Source organism: Crassostrea angulata, chromosome 9 (assembly GCF_025612915.1).
Source record: "Crassostrea angulata isolate pt1a10 chromosome 9, ASM2561291v2, whole genome shotgun sequence".
Taxonomy (NCBI): domain Eukaryota; kingdom Metazoa; phylum Mollusca; class Bivalvia; order Ostreida; family Ostreidae; genus Magallana; species Magallana angulata.
In genome coordinates, this window is record NC_069119.1 from 38,335,815 (window position 1) to 38,350,248 (window position 14,434).

Here is a 14,434-nt window from a genome sequence, read left to right on the forward strand (position 1 = left end):
AAAGTCCAATCAACACTTTTCAAAAGTTGTTCCCCTTTGCAGGGTCAACCCAAAGGTCAAAACGGAAAAAACCAAATTTCCCCTTCTTTATACAATCAAAAAGTTTGGCGTACTGTGGTGAAATCGCTTTGGATTTGATTTATTCATTCAATATGTGGTGGCAACCCACATATTTCATGAGTCATTCTGGGGCAATCAAAATACATTTGTGTAGTACATGTATTACCGAAAACGGAGTTTTAATATCAACTGATATAGATACAAACATATAGATACAAACTTATAGATACAAACTTCTATACTACAAAGGCTACTGTGATAAATCTATGGATTTTCCCCAAAAGATGACGATAAAGAGACGCAGCATTTGTAAAGTGTGGATTGTGAACACAACTACGATTTCAACAGAATTATCCATGTAAGTAACTCACGACCAGTTGTGCTAGTACATGTATGAGACTCTGGCTGTGGATTTTCGACAACAATAATTTACATACATGCAATATGCCATTTTCAAACGGCACCACCGTTTAACAGTACTTTCAGTACTTTGATTTGGATTTGATTACTCCCGACCGTATTGGATCGCCCCACAATACTCAAAGAATAAGTCCTTATTCCTTAAATAAAGTCAATGTTTCGAATGTGTTTGGTGGTTTTTTTCTCATAAAACGGTTTTATCTTCGTTATTGACACTAAATATGTATATCTGAAAGTGGGGGAGGGCCAGACATATTCAAAATATTGATAGGCAAAAAAAAAAAAAAAAAAAAAAGAATCGCAAATTTTCTAAATATTCAGGGGTTGGGAGGGGAGGGAGTGTTCCATATAAAACTTGTTTTTTAATATTAACCGTATAATATTTTCACATGCTCCCCAAATACATGTATACATGTATCGAGGCGCATATCAGTCGGGGGAGTAATACCTGGGGGAGGGCTCCCTGCAAACCCCCCCCCCCCCCCCCACTCCCACCCCCATGTTGTTTTGTGTTTGAATAAGTAAAATTACATGTCTCAGTTCAATATGAAGCGCCTGTGTACTACAAAATGAAAAAGTCACCCCCCCCCCCCCCCCCAAAAAAAAAAACCACACACACACACACCAAAAAATAGACAGAAGAAAGAAAGGAAAACCTGTAAGAGTTGTCTACCATTCTGTGCATATCAAGCGTCACAGTGACGCAGATGTTTAAAGCATTTTAACAGGAGATGTAAAGCGAAAGATGTAAATACAAGATTTTATGATGTAGTGGAGCTAACACCAAATATACGAGATGGGGACTATCAATGTCCTTTGTGTTCTCCATGTGATATTGTGTATTATCGGTGTGGATTATGTCGCTAAAGCAGAGAAGATCGGTGAGTTTTGAGGTTTTCTATTGTCATCGATTTTCGCTATTTTTGAAATGTTGGAGATGAGTCACTGGTTGTCTGTGAATACAATGGTGCCGCTAACTCGGCCGAGGGGGTGGTAGATTTTAACGAAAAACATCACTCTCTTCTACATGTTCAAAACATGTTTTGTATTTTGACAATTCAATGTGAAACAGTATTGCATAAATTATCAGAAAGTTTTCTTGCCGAACATACCGAAGCATAATTGTGTTGTTTCAGCCACAAGGGCTTGTGTAAAAAAGCATCGTTAAAAAAAGTGGGTACATCATAGTAATTATGCACTTAAATCACGGGAATTGTAAAGAAAAAAAAACCGTTTAAAGATTGGTACCTAGGGGGATTTTTTCAGGGGTACCGAATTTGTTAACTATGTTTTTTTTTCTACACAACCCCATTTGTGTTTAGCTATTACACATGTTACAGTTCTAGCATTTTTAAAAACAGTTGTATAAATCGCCATAACATGTATATATAGTCTTTATATTCTATATATTAAAGTACTAATTTCTTGGGCCTATTCGAATAGGAAACTTAATCATGTTCATTCAGACTTGCATGATGGGCAAAAATGAATATTGAATCAATACAGAATCTGAAGCCAGTGTCTGTACACTGGACTCTGTCTGATCTGATATTGTTATGAGGTCATGGATGATTTTACAGGGATTTTATTAAACAGCATGCCATTAATGTAAACAAAGCCTTGATGCAGGCTAAATTACTCTTTCGATGTAACAGTGATTTTATAAACCATGTCATTCATGTAATCAATACCTTTGACATGTTTGATGCAATTTAATTTAGTTTTCTAATGTGATACATGCTAAACATTTTCATACTAATAAGATAATGCATCCATTATTCATGCTATTGATAGAGATGTATGAATTACAAAATCCAACATGTAAAAGGTGGATTATTCATTAAAATGCTGCACAATATACCCTTAAACCTTGAAAATTAGCCGGATTTGATAATGAGCTGGTTTTAAAATTAAGCAACCTATTTCTTGCACTGAAAATTCCTCAAAAAATAAGCCTGTTTTGAAAATAAGCCTGATTTCATTACAATGCCAGTTTTCGTGTGTAACATGCATCTGTGTATATTATGCATGCTTACATAGTGTATTCAATTCGTTTAAAGTAATAACATACATTTGTGAATCTAAATGAGAACAACCAACAACGGTATTTACTTAATTGATAATTAATCCAATTATTTGATTATCATAAAATAAAATTGTGATGAAACGTCTGTATAAGTTGTTTATGGTCATTATCAAGTCATACAAATGATCGGTCTATTTTTAAAGTGTCCATCTGTATGCAAACTAATTACGACATAATGGGACATAAAGTAAATTAATAATTTTTTAATCAAATGATAATTATTGCTTATCTTCTTATACTCATAAACTGTGAAGTCTGACAGGACAGTGCATGCTTCTGACACCGAAAATCAACATTGACCACACGGCGAATCAACAGGTGACTGGTCATGTAATGGCGAATACACTGGCTAGACCTTGTTAGATGCAAGGAACAGTGGTCAGAGTGCATTATAAATATTCTATTACATGAAATAAAATTGATTTAAAGACACTTTGTGACTTTTCATTTCTCTTACAGGTTTTTACTGTTTACCTGGATATACCATTTTTAGAACAGTCAAATAGTTCACAACCAATCAATTACAACTTATATTGTTTTGATAATAAGCTGTGATTATGATCTATTTGAAAATAACAAACATCTACACAACACTGATGACATCTAAATAACTTCTACAAGCGTTTTTATGACTTAAATTTAGAGGACAATAAATTTTTTATCAGATAAAAAACAAAATTTTAACGAAAAACGGATAAAAACGGAAATTTACGGAAAAAAACTAGGAAAAATTTTGTTTGTGTCGGCGGGTTTAAGTTAGGGTCGGTCGGGAAAGCGGAAACAAACCTATTTTTTTGTTAGGCCTAACCTACAAAAACGCTCAGATCCTACCATTTTTAGATGTTTTTATCCGATTGTGAAGTTTATATTATTTCTATTAAAAAGTCTGTTTTTGAAGATGACACAAACAAACATTCTTAGGATTCATGCAGAAAAAAATCTGATAAAATAAAAAAAATCTTGACCTACCTAACCTAATTTTTTCATCAGTGTTACCCTAAACACACAATTTTTTTTTATAGGCCTCATGTTAAAGCTGGTACAATGTACATAGTATTGCCGGTACAACATGTCAATGTACACAATATAGCTGGTACAAACACTTTTAATCATGTTAATGCTGGTACAATGTACACAATATAGCTGGTACAAACACTTTTAATCATGTTAATGATGGTACAATGTACACAATATAGCTGGTACAAACAATTTTAATCATGTTAATGCTGGTACAATGTACACAATATAGCTGGTACAAACAATTTAATCATGTTAATGATGGTACAATGTACACAATATAGCTGGTACAAACACTTTAATCATGTTAATGCTGGTACAATGTTCACAATATAGCTGGTACAAACAATTTAATCATGTTAATGCTGGTACAATGTACACAATATAGCTGGTACAAACAATTTAATCATGTTAATGCTGGTACAATGTACACAATATAGCTGGTACAAACACTTTAATCATGTTAATGCTGGTACAATGTACACAATATAGCTGGTACAAACAATTTATTGCTGGTACAATGTACACAATATAGTTGGTACAAACAATTTAATCATGTTAATGCTGGTACAATGTACACAATATAGCTGGTACAAACAATTTATTGCTGGTACAATGTACACAATATAGCTGGTACAAACACTTTTAATCATGTTAATGCTGGTACAATGTACACAATATAGCTGGTACAAACAATTTAATCATGTTAATGCTGGTACAATGTACACAATATAGCTGGTACAAACACTTTTATTGCTGGTACAATGTACACAATATAGCTGGTACAAACAATTTAATCATGTTAATGCTGGTACAATGTACACAATATAGCTGGTACAAACAATTTATTGCTAGTACAATGTACACAATATAGCTGGTACAAACACTTTTAATAATGTTAATGCTGGTACAATGTACACAATATAGCTGGTACAAACAATTTATTGCTGGTACAATGTAGTAATACACAACATGCACATTATTCAAATTTTTCTTAGTGTAATAACAATACATACATATACTGGTAGTGATTAATCAAATAGAATGGAAATAAAGAAAAACAACTTTTGCAGTATTTTTTCACTTTTGATATGTGGAGATACACGTTTTTGTAAATATGGTAATTGTGCTGTAAAACTGAGGGCATTGAGACCTAGATAACTTGGTTAGTTAACATGGTTATAACTTAATTAATATAAAGTTAACCAGTTATCATATTATCATGTTATAACTTAGTTACCCGGGGTGGGTGGGATGAAGGGGGAGGCTAGTTTACCTACTATGACTCCAATTTTTAATATCACTATTAATAATTCAATCTTTTTAAGGTATATTTTGTTTGCTGCGAGAAAGGGGGGGGGGGGGGGGGGCTGAACCCTCCCTGATGCTATGTTCCTAATGGTTAGGTCAAACCACCCCCCCCCCCCCCCCCCCCCCACAGCCGTGAGCCCTCCCGGTTCCGATGCCTATGATAATACCATTCGTCTTTTTATTACTGTAACATCCCTCTTTCACCATGTTTACAATCATTTCATCATACAGTTGAACTTCGATATCTCGAACACCAATATCTCGAATACAATGGATATGTCAAAAAGATTTTTAAGTTTCAACCACTTATTTTTTAAAGTTTTTTTACCCTCGATATCTCGAATACTCGGATATCTCGAAGTTTTCAAACAGTCCCATCTAGTTCGAGATAACGAAGTTTGACTGTATTTATGGTATTTAAGCACCTTTAAGTTATTTCATTTGTTTTATTCTTTTCAGGATATGACTATGTTCAGCTCCTTAAACAAATTCCTGCCAACATTCCACTCCCGTATGAAATCATTTTTCCAAAGCGTGTCGTAGCCAAAGGAATGGCAACTGGGATATCAACTCGGGAATCTAAAATTGGACACCATGTGAGTATAGAGAAATCGATGATATTCATGAATATTCATGAGTTTATTGTTTCTGTTTAAATGTTATAATATACGATCAAAAAATGAACAAACTGAATATGCTTGATGTAGGGAACATATGAACATCTGGATCAAGTGACGTTTCAGCTGGTGGTGGATGAACAGACCCACAAAATCAAACTACAGAGAAACAGGTGAGACTGTTATATAACTGTCTAGTGTTGTACCACAAAATCAAACTACAGAGAAACAGGTGAGACTGTCATATAACTGTCTGGTGTTGTACCACAAAGTCAAACTACAGAGAAACAGGTGAGACTGTTATATAACTGTCTGGTGTTGTACCACAAAGTCAAACTACAGAGAAACAGGTGAGACTGTCATATAACTGTCTGGTGTTGTACCACAAAGTCAAACTACAGAGAAACAGGTGAGACTGTTATATAACTGTCTGGTGTTGTACCACAAAATCAAACTACAGAGAAACGGGTGAGACTGTTATATAATTGTCTGGTGTTGTACCACAGAATCAAACTACAGAGAAACAGGTGAGACTGTTATATAACTGTCTGGTGTTGTACCACAAAATCAAACTACAGAGAAACAGGTGAGACTGTTATATAACTGTCTGGTGTTGTACCACAAAATCAAACTACAGAGAAACAGGTGAGACTGTTATATGTACCACAAAACAAACTACAGAGAAACAGGTGAGACTGTTATATAACTGTCTAGTGTTGTACCACAAAATCATACTACAGAGGAACAGGTGAGACTGTTATATAACTGTCTGGTGTTGTACCACAAAATCAAACTACAGAGAAACGGGTGACACTGTTATATAACTGTCTGGTGTTGTACCACAAAATCAAACTACAGAGAAACAGGTGAGACTGTCATATAACTGTCTGGTGTTGTACCACAAAATCAAACTACAGAGAAACGGGTGAGACTGTTATATAACTGTCTAGTGTTGTACCACAAAATCAAACTACAGAGAAACGGGTGAGACTGTTATATAATTGTCTGGTGTTGTACCACAAAATCAAACTACAGAGAAACAGGTGAGACTGTTATATAATTGTCTGGTGTTGTACCACAAAATCAAACTACAGAGAAACAGGTGAGACTGTCATATAACTGTCTGGTGTTGTACCACAAAATCAAACTACAGAGAAACAGGTGAGACTGTTATATAATTGTCTGGTGTTGTACCACAAAATCAAACTACAGAGAAACAGGTTAGACTGTTATATAACTGTCTAGTGTTGTACCACAAAATCAAACTACAGAGAAACAGGTGAGACTGTTATATAACTGTCTAGTGTTGTACCACAAAATCAAACTACAGAGAAACAGGTGAGACTGTTATATAATTGTCTGGTGTTGTACCACAAAATCAAACTACAGAGAAACAGGTGAGACTGTTATATAACTGTCTAGTGTTGTACCACAAAATCAAACTACAGAGAAACAGGTGAGACTGTTATATAACTGTCTAGTGTTGTACCACAAAATCAAACTACAGAGAAACAGGTGAGACTGTTATATAACTGTCTAGTGTTGTACCACAAAATCAAACTACAGAGAAACGGGTGAGACTGTTATATAACTGTCTGGTGTTGTACCACAAAATCAAACTACAGAGAAACAGGTGAGACTGTCATATAACTGTCTGGTGTTGTACCACAAAATCAAACTACAGAGAAACAGGTGAGACTGTTATATAACTGTCTGGTGTTGTACCACAAAATCAAACTACAGAGAAACAGGTGAGACTGTCATATAACTGTCTGGTGTTGTACCACAAAATCAAACTACAGAGAAACGGGTGAGACTGTTATATAACTGTCTAGTGTTGTACCACAAAATCAAACTACAGAGAAACGGGTGAGACTGTTATATAATTGTCTGGTGTTGTACCACAAAATCAAACTACAGAGAAACAGGTTAGACTGTTATATAATTGTCTGGTGTTGTACCACAAAATCAAACTACAGAGAAACAGGTGAGACTGTCATATAACTGTCTGGTGTTGTACCACAAAATCAAACTACAGAGAAACAGGTGAGACTGTTATATAATTGTCTGGTGTTGTACCACAAAATCAAACTACAGAGAAACAGGTTAGACTGTTATATAACTGTCTAGTGTTGTACCACAAAATCAAACTACAGAGAAACAGGTGAGACTGTTATATAACTGTCTAGTGTTGTACCACAAAATCAAACTACAGAGAAACAGGTGAGACTGTTATATAATTGTCTGGTGTTGTACCACAAAATCAAACTACAGAGAAACAGGTTAGACTGTTATATAATTGTCTGGTGTTGTACCACAAAATCAAACTACAGAGAAACAGGTGAGACTGTTATATAACTGTCTGGTGTTGTACCACAAAGTCAAACTACAGAGAAACAGGTGACACTGTTATATATAACTGTCTGGTGTTGTACCACAAAATCAAACTACAGAGAAACGGGTGAGACTGTTATATAATTGTCTGGTGTTGTACCACAAAATCAAACTACAGAGAAACAGGTTAGACTGTTATATAATTGTCTGGTGTTGTACCACAAAATCAAACTACAGAGAAACAGGTGAGACTGTTATATAACTGTCTGGTGTTGTACCACAAAATCAAACTACAGAGAAACAGGTTAGACTGTTATATAATTGTCTGGTGTTGTACCACAAAATCAAACTACAGAGAAACAGGTGAGACTGTTATATAACTGTCTGGTGTTGTACCACAAAGTCAAACTACAGAGAAACAGGTGAGACTGTCATATAACTGTCTGGTGTTGTACCACAAAGTCAAACTACAGAGAAACAGGTGAGACTGTTATATAACTGTCTGGTGTTGTACCACAAAATCAAACTACAGAGAAACGGGTGAGACTGTTATATAACTGTCTAGTGTTGTACCACAAAATCAAACTACAGAGAAACGGGTGAGACTGTTATATAATTGTCTGGTGTTGTACCACAAAATCAAACTACAGAGAAACAGGTGAGACTGTTATATAATTGTCTGGTGTTGTACCACAAAATCAAACTACAGAGAAACAGGTGAGACTGTCATATAACTGTCTGGTGTTGTACCACAAAATCAAACTACAGAGAAACAGGTGAGACTGTTATATAATTGTCTGGTGTTGTACCACAAAATCAAACTACAGAGAAACAGGTTAGACTGTTATATAACTGTCTAGTGTTGTACCACAAAATCAAACTACAGAGAAACAGGTGAGACTGTTATATAACTGTCTAGTGTTGTACCACAAAATCAAACTACAGAGAAACAGGTGAGACTGTTATATAATTGTCTGGTGTTGTACCACAAAATCAAACTACAGAGAAACAGGTGAGACTGTTATATAACTGTCTAGTGTTGTACCACAAAATCAAACTACAGAGAAACAGGTGAGACTGTTATATAACTGTCTAGTGTTGTACCACAAAATCAAACTACAGAGAAACAGGTGAGACTGTTATATAACTGTCTAGTGTTGTACCACAAAATCAAACTACAGAGAAACGGGTGAGACTGTTATATAACTGTCTGGTGTTGTACCACAAAATCAAACTACAGAGAAACAGGTGAGACTGTCATATAACTGTCTGGTGTTGTACCACAAAATCAAACTACAGAGAAACAGGTGAGACTGTTATATAACTGTCTGGTGTTGTACCACAAAATCAAACTACAGAGAAACAGGTGAGACTGTCATATAACTGTCTGGTGTTGTACCACAAAATCAAACTACAGAGAAACGGGTGAGACTGTTATATAACTGTCTAGTGTTGTACCACAAAATCAAACTACAGAGAAACGGGTGAGACTGTTATATAATTGTCTGGTGTTGTACCACAAAATCAAACTACAGAGAAACAGGTTAGACTGTTATATAATTGTCTGGTGTTGTACCACAAAATCAAACTACAGAGAAACAGGTGAGACTGTCATATAACTGTCTGGTGTTGTACCACAAAATCAAACTACAGAGAAACAGGTGAGACTGTTATATAATTGTCTGGTGTTGTACCACAAAATCAAACTACAGAGAAACAGGTTAGACTGTTATATAACTGTCTAGTGTTGTACCACAAAATCAAACTACAGAGAAACAGGTGAGACTGTTATATAACTGTCTAGTGTTGTACCACAAAATCAAACTACAGAGAAACAGGTGAGACTGTTATATAATTGTCTGGTGTTGTACCACAAAATCAAACTACAGAGAAACAGGTTAGACTGTTATATAATTGTCTGGTGTTGTACCACAAAATCAAACTACAGAGAAACAGGTGAGACTGTTATATAACTGTCTGGTGTTGTACCACAAAGTCAAACTACAGAGAAACAGGTGACACTGTTATATATAACTGTCTGGTGTTGTACCACAAAATCAAACTACAGAGAAACGGGTGAGACTGTTATATAATTGTCTGGTGTTGTACCACAAAATCAAACTACAGAGAAACAGGTTAGACTGTTATATAATTGTCTGGTGTTGTACCACAAAATCAAACTACAGAGAAACAGGTGAGACTGTTATATAACTGTCTGGTGTTGTACCACAAAATCAAACTACAGAGAAACAGGTTAGACTGTTATATAATTGTCTGGTGTTGTACCACAAAATCAAACTACAGAGAAACAGGTGAGACTGTTATATAACTGTCTGGTGTTGTACCACAAAGTCAAACTACAGAGAAACAGGTGAGACTGTCATATAACTGTCTGGTGTTGTACCACAAAGTCAAACTACAGAGAAACAGGTGAGACTGTTATATAACTGTCTGGTGTTGTACCACAAAATCAAACTACAGAGAAACGGGTGAGACTGTTATATAATTGTCTGGTGTTGTACCACAGAATCAAACTACAGAGAAACAGGTGAGACTGTTATATAACTGTCTGGTGTTGTACCACAAAATCAAACTACAGAGAAACAGGTGAGACTGTTATATAACTGTCTGGTGTTGTACCACAAAATCAAACTACAGAGAAACAGGTGAGACTGTTATATGTACCACAAAACAAACTACAGAGAAACAGGTGAGACTGTTATATAACTGTCTGGTGTTGTACCACAAAATCAATCTACAGAGAAACAGGTGAGACTGTTATATAACTGTCTGGTGTTGTACCACAAAGTCAAACTACAGAGAAACAGGTGACACTGTTATATATAACTGTCTGGTGTTGTACCACAAAATCAAACTACAGAGAAACGGGTGAGACTGTTATATAATTGTCTGGTGTTGTACCACAAAATCAAACTACAGAGAAACAGGTTAGACTGTTATATAATTGTCTGGTGTTGTACCACAAAATCAAACTACAGAGAAACAGGTGAGACTGTTATATAACTGTCTGGTGTTGTACCACAAAATCAAACTACAGAGAAACAGGTTAGACTGTTATATAATTGTCTGGTGTTGTACCACAAAATCAAACTACAGAGAAACAGGTGAGACTGTTATATAACTGTCTAGTGTTGTACCACAAAATCAAACTACAGAGAAACGGGTGAGACTGTTATATAACTGTCTGGTGTTGTACCACAAAGTCAAACTACAGAGAAACAGGTGAGACTGTTATATAACTGTCTGGTGTTGTACCACAAAGTCAAACTACAGAGAAACAGGTGACACTGTTATATATAACTGTCTGGTGTTGTACCACAAAATCAAACTACAGAGAAACGGGTGAGACTGTTATATAATTGTCTGGTGTTGTACCACAAAATCAAACTACAGAGAAACAGGTTAGACTGTTATATAATTGTCTGGTGTTGTACCACAAAATCAAACTACAGAGAAACAGGTTAGACTGTTATATAATTGTCTGGTGTTGTACCACAAAATCAAACTACAGAGAAACAGGTTAGACTGTTATATAATTGTCTGGTGTTGTACCACAAAATCAAACTACAGAGAAACGGGTGAGACTGTTATATAACTGTCTGGTGTTGTACCACTGTCTTCTTCAACCAAGACACTCATCTCTCTCTGTCTCCTGCATGAAACTTAGAGGTGCATGTGACTTACTTAGATATACATTGACTTATATAGAGATACATGTAAATTATTTATCATGTTTATAATTACATGGGGCTTATTTAAAAATATATTAGACTTCTTTAGAGATAAATGTGACCTATTCAGAGATGTTTATGATTTTATGCAGTTGACTTATTTAGAGACATTTGTGTCATGTTGAGAGATGTATGTGACTTATTTAGAGATCACTGTGACTTATTAAGAGATGCCTGTGACTTATTTAGAGATCACTGTGACTTATTAAGAGATGCCTGTGACTTATTTAGAGATCACTGTGACTTATTAAGAGATGCCTGTGACTTATTTAGAGATCACTGTGACTTATTAAGAGATGCCTGTGTCTTATTTAGAGATCACTGTGACTTATTAAGAGATGCCTGTGACTTATTTAGAGATCACTGTGACTTATTAAGAGATGCCTGTGACTTATTTAGAGATCACTGTGACTTATTAAGAGATGCCTGTGACTTATTTAGAGATCACTGTGACTTATTAAGAGATGCCTGTGACTTATTAAGAGATCACTGTGACTTATTAAGAGATGCCTGTGACTTATTTAGAGATCACTGTGACTTATTAAGAGATGCCTGTGACTTATTTAGAGATCACTGTGACTTATTAAGAGATGCCTGTGACTTATTTAGAGATGCCTGTGACTTATTAAGAGATGCCTGTGACTTATTTAGAGATCACTGTGACTTATTAAGAGATGCCTGTGACTTATTAAGAGATGCCTGTGACTTATTTAGAGATCACTGTGACTTATTAAGAGATGCCTGTGACTTATTAAGAGATGCCTGTGACTTATTTAGAGATCACTGTGACTTATTAAGAGATGCCTGTGACTTATTAAGAGATGCCTGTGACTTATTTAGAGATCACTGTGACTTATTAAGAGATGTATGTGACTTATTAAGAGATGCCTGTGACTTATTAAGAGATGCCTGTGACTTATTTAGAGATCACTGTGACTTATTAAGAGATGCCTGTGACTTATTTAGAGATCACTGTGACTTATTAAGAGATGCCTGTGACTTACCCTCAACACATTTGCTTGTTAGACATTAAGTCAGTGTACAGTTTTCTCATGGGTTTTTTTACCACACTTGATTTATTGTTACTATAGATATTAATATTTAACAGTGTTTAATTATCCATTTTTTTATTCTTTATTGTTACTATACTTATATTTTCAGTGCCTTGTTGTCTAATGGAATCAGTGTTAAACATTTCTTGACCAAAAATCAACAAATCATCTCCAAGGTCAGTAATCTCATTTACTACAATTACTTGAGTAAGTCCAGTTATCTCTTTTACTACAATTACTTGAGTAAGTCCAGTTATCTCTTTTACTACAATTACCTGAGTACATCCAGTTATCTCATTTGCTACAATTACCTGAGTACATCCAGTTATCTCATTTACTTTTGTAACAATTACCTGAGTACACCAAGTAATCTCATTGACTACAATTAGCAGAGTACATCAAGCTAGTTTCATTCACTACATTTACCTGAGTACATCAAGTAATCTCATTTACTACAATTACCTGAGTAAGTCCAGTTATCTCATTTACTACAATTACCTGTGTAAGTCCAGTTATCTCATTGACTACATGACCTGAGTAAGTAAGTCCAGTTTTTTCATTTACTATAATTACCTGAGTACATCTTGTAATTAATCTCTTTTACTATAATTACCTGAGAACATAATCAATGTAATCATGATAATGTTTATAAATGTTCTTGTTAAGAAGTTGAATCCTGGTTTTACTTTTTTAACATAATTCCTGACTCTATGAATGATAAATGGAGAATGAAAACAGTGTTATTTTATATACCATGTTTACATTAGTAACAAATTTTCAATGGTTACATCTTTGTTTAGTGTTTAAGCATTTTAAGCATTGAACTTGTTCAAACCAGAAATTTCATTTAACTATTAAGGACGACGGACCCAATTCCATTTGTGCAGATATATTGCGTAGGGAGGAGTGATTGTTATGATTCCATTTGTGCAGATATATTGCGTAGGGAGGAGTGATTGTTATGATTCCATTTGTGCAGATATATTGCGTAGGGAGGAGTGATTGTTATGATTCCATTTGTGCAGATATATTGCGCAGGGAGGAGTGATTGTTATGAACATTTAATTCTCAATATTATGTCACAATCACTAAAACTCAATGAAAAATTGCTTATGACACAATACATAGCTGTTCAGTGTCATCAATACTCTATTTATGTAGTGCATGTATGCACTATATTATGTACTATGTATGATCTTGCTATAATTTAACAGGCTAAAATACGCTTTTCAACATTATTTAACATGCCCAAATTTTCTTCAGGGGATGTCAAGTACTGTAGTGATTTTTATATTAACTCAAGTTAATGATAACCATATACATAGGCTAGTTAACAGAGTTTGAGCCAGTGAACAAATCATTTATATTTCAATCCGTTCAATACTTCTACTGAAAATACAGTAAAACCACCCCTGTGCTTAAGTTTTGAAGTATTTTTTCTTACACAAATGTTTAACACACTCTGATAGTTGTTTTGTTTTATAAATCAACCTCGAAATAATGTACATGATCTTTTTCTTAGAGTTTGTGCAGTACTTCTCATGAAAAATTGAAGGAAAATTACGTCACACCGCACTCTGGCATGTGCCCTCTTAAAAACGAAGTCGATGACATGGTCCTTTTTTAAATGATATTAATTCAAAATCATCATATAAGTGTCATATTTCAATTTGGATAGTCTCTATTGCAGAATTTTTTTTTTTATTATTTTTCTCTCTCACAAGAATGCTTTTCCCCATTATATTCAATTGAAAAAAAGAAGACATACAAACATTCTTTGAAATG

General features: G+C 34.8%; 1 protein-coding gene across 2 annotated transcripts in view; it reads left to right on the top strand.

Moving 5' to 3' along the window:
* The first annotated feature begins 1,182 nt into the window (after nucleotides 1-1,182).
* Nucleotides 1,183-14,434, top strand: part of LOC128162899 (disintegrin and metalloproteinase domain-containing protein unc-71-like) — a 46,829-nt gene continuing 33,577 nt past the window's right edge. For both annotated transcript variants that reach the window (XM_052826305.1, XM_052826306.1), the window contains exons 1-4: nucleotides 1,183-1,361; nucleotides 5,354-5,490; nucleotides 5,602-5,684; nucleotides 12,759-12,825. In XM_052826305.1, coding sequence (XP_052682265.1) covers nucleotides 1,277-1,361; nucleotides 5,354-5,490; nucleotides 5,602-5,684; nucleotides 12,759-12,825 — 372 coding nt within the window. In that variant the 5' untranslated portion in view covers nucleotides 1,183-1,276. The remainder of the gene's footprint in view (nucleotides 1,362-5,353; nucleotides 5,491-5,601; nucleotides 5,685-12,758; nucleotides 12,826-14,434) is intronic.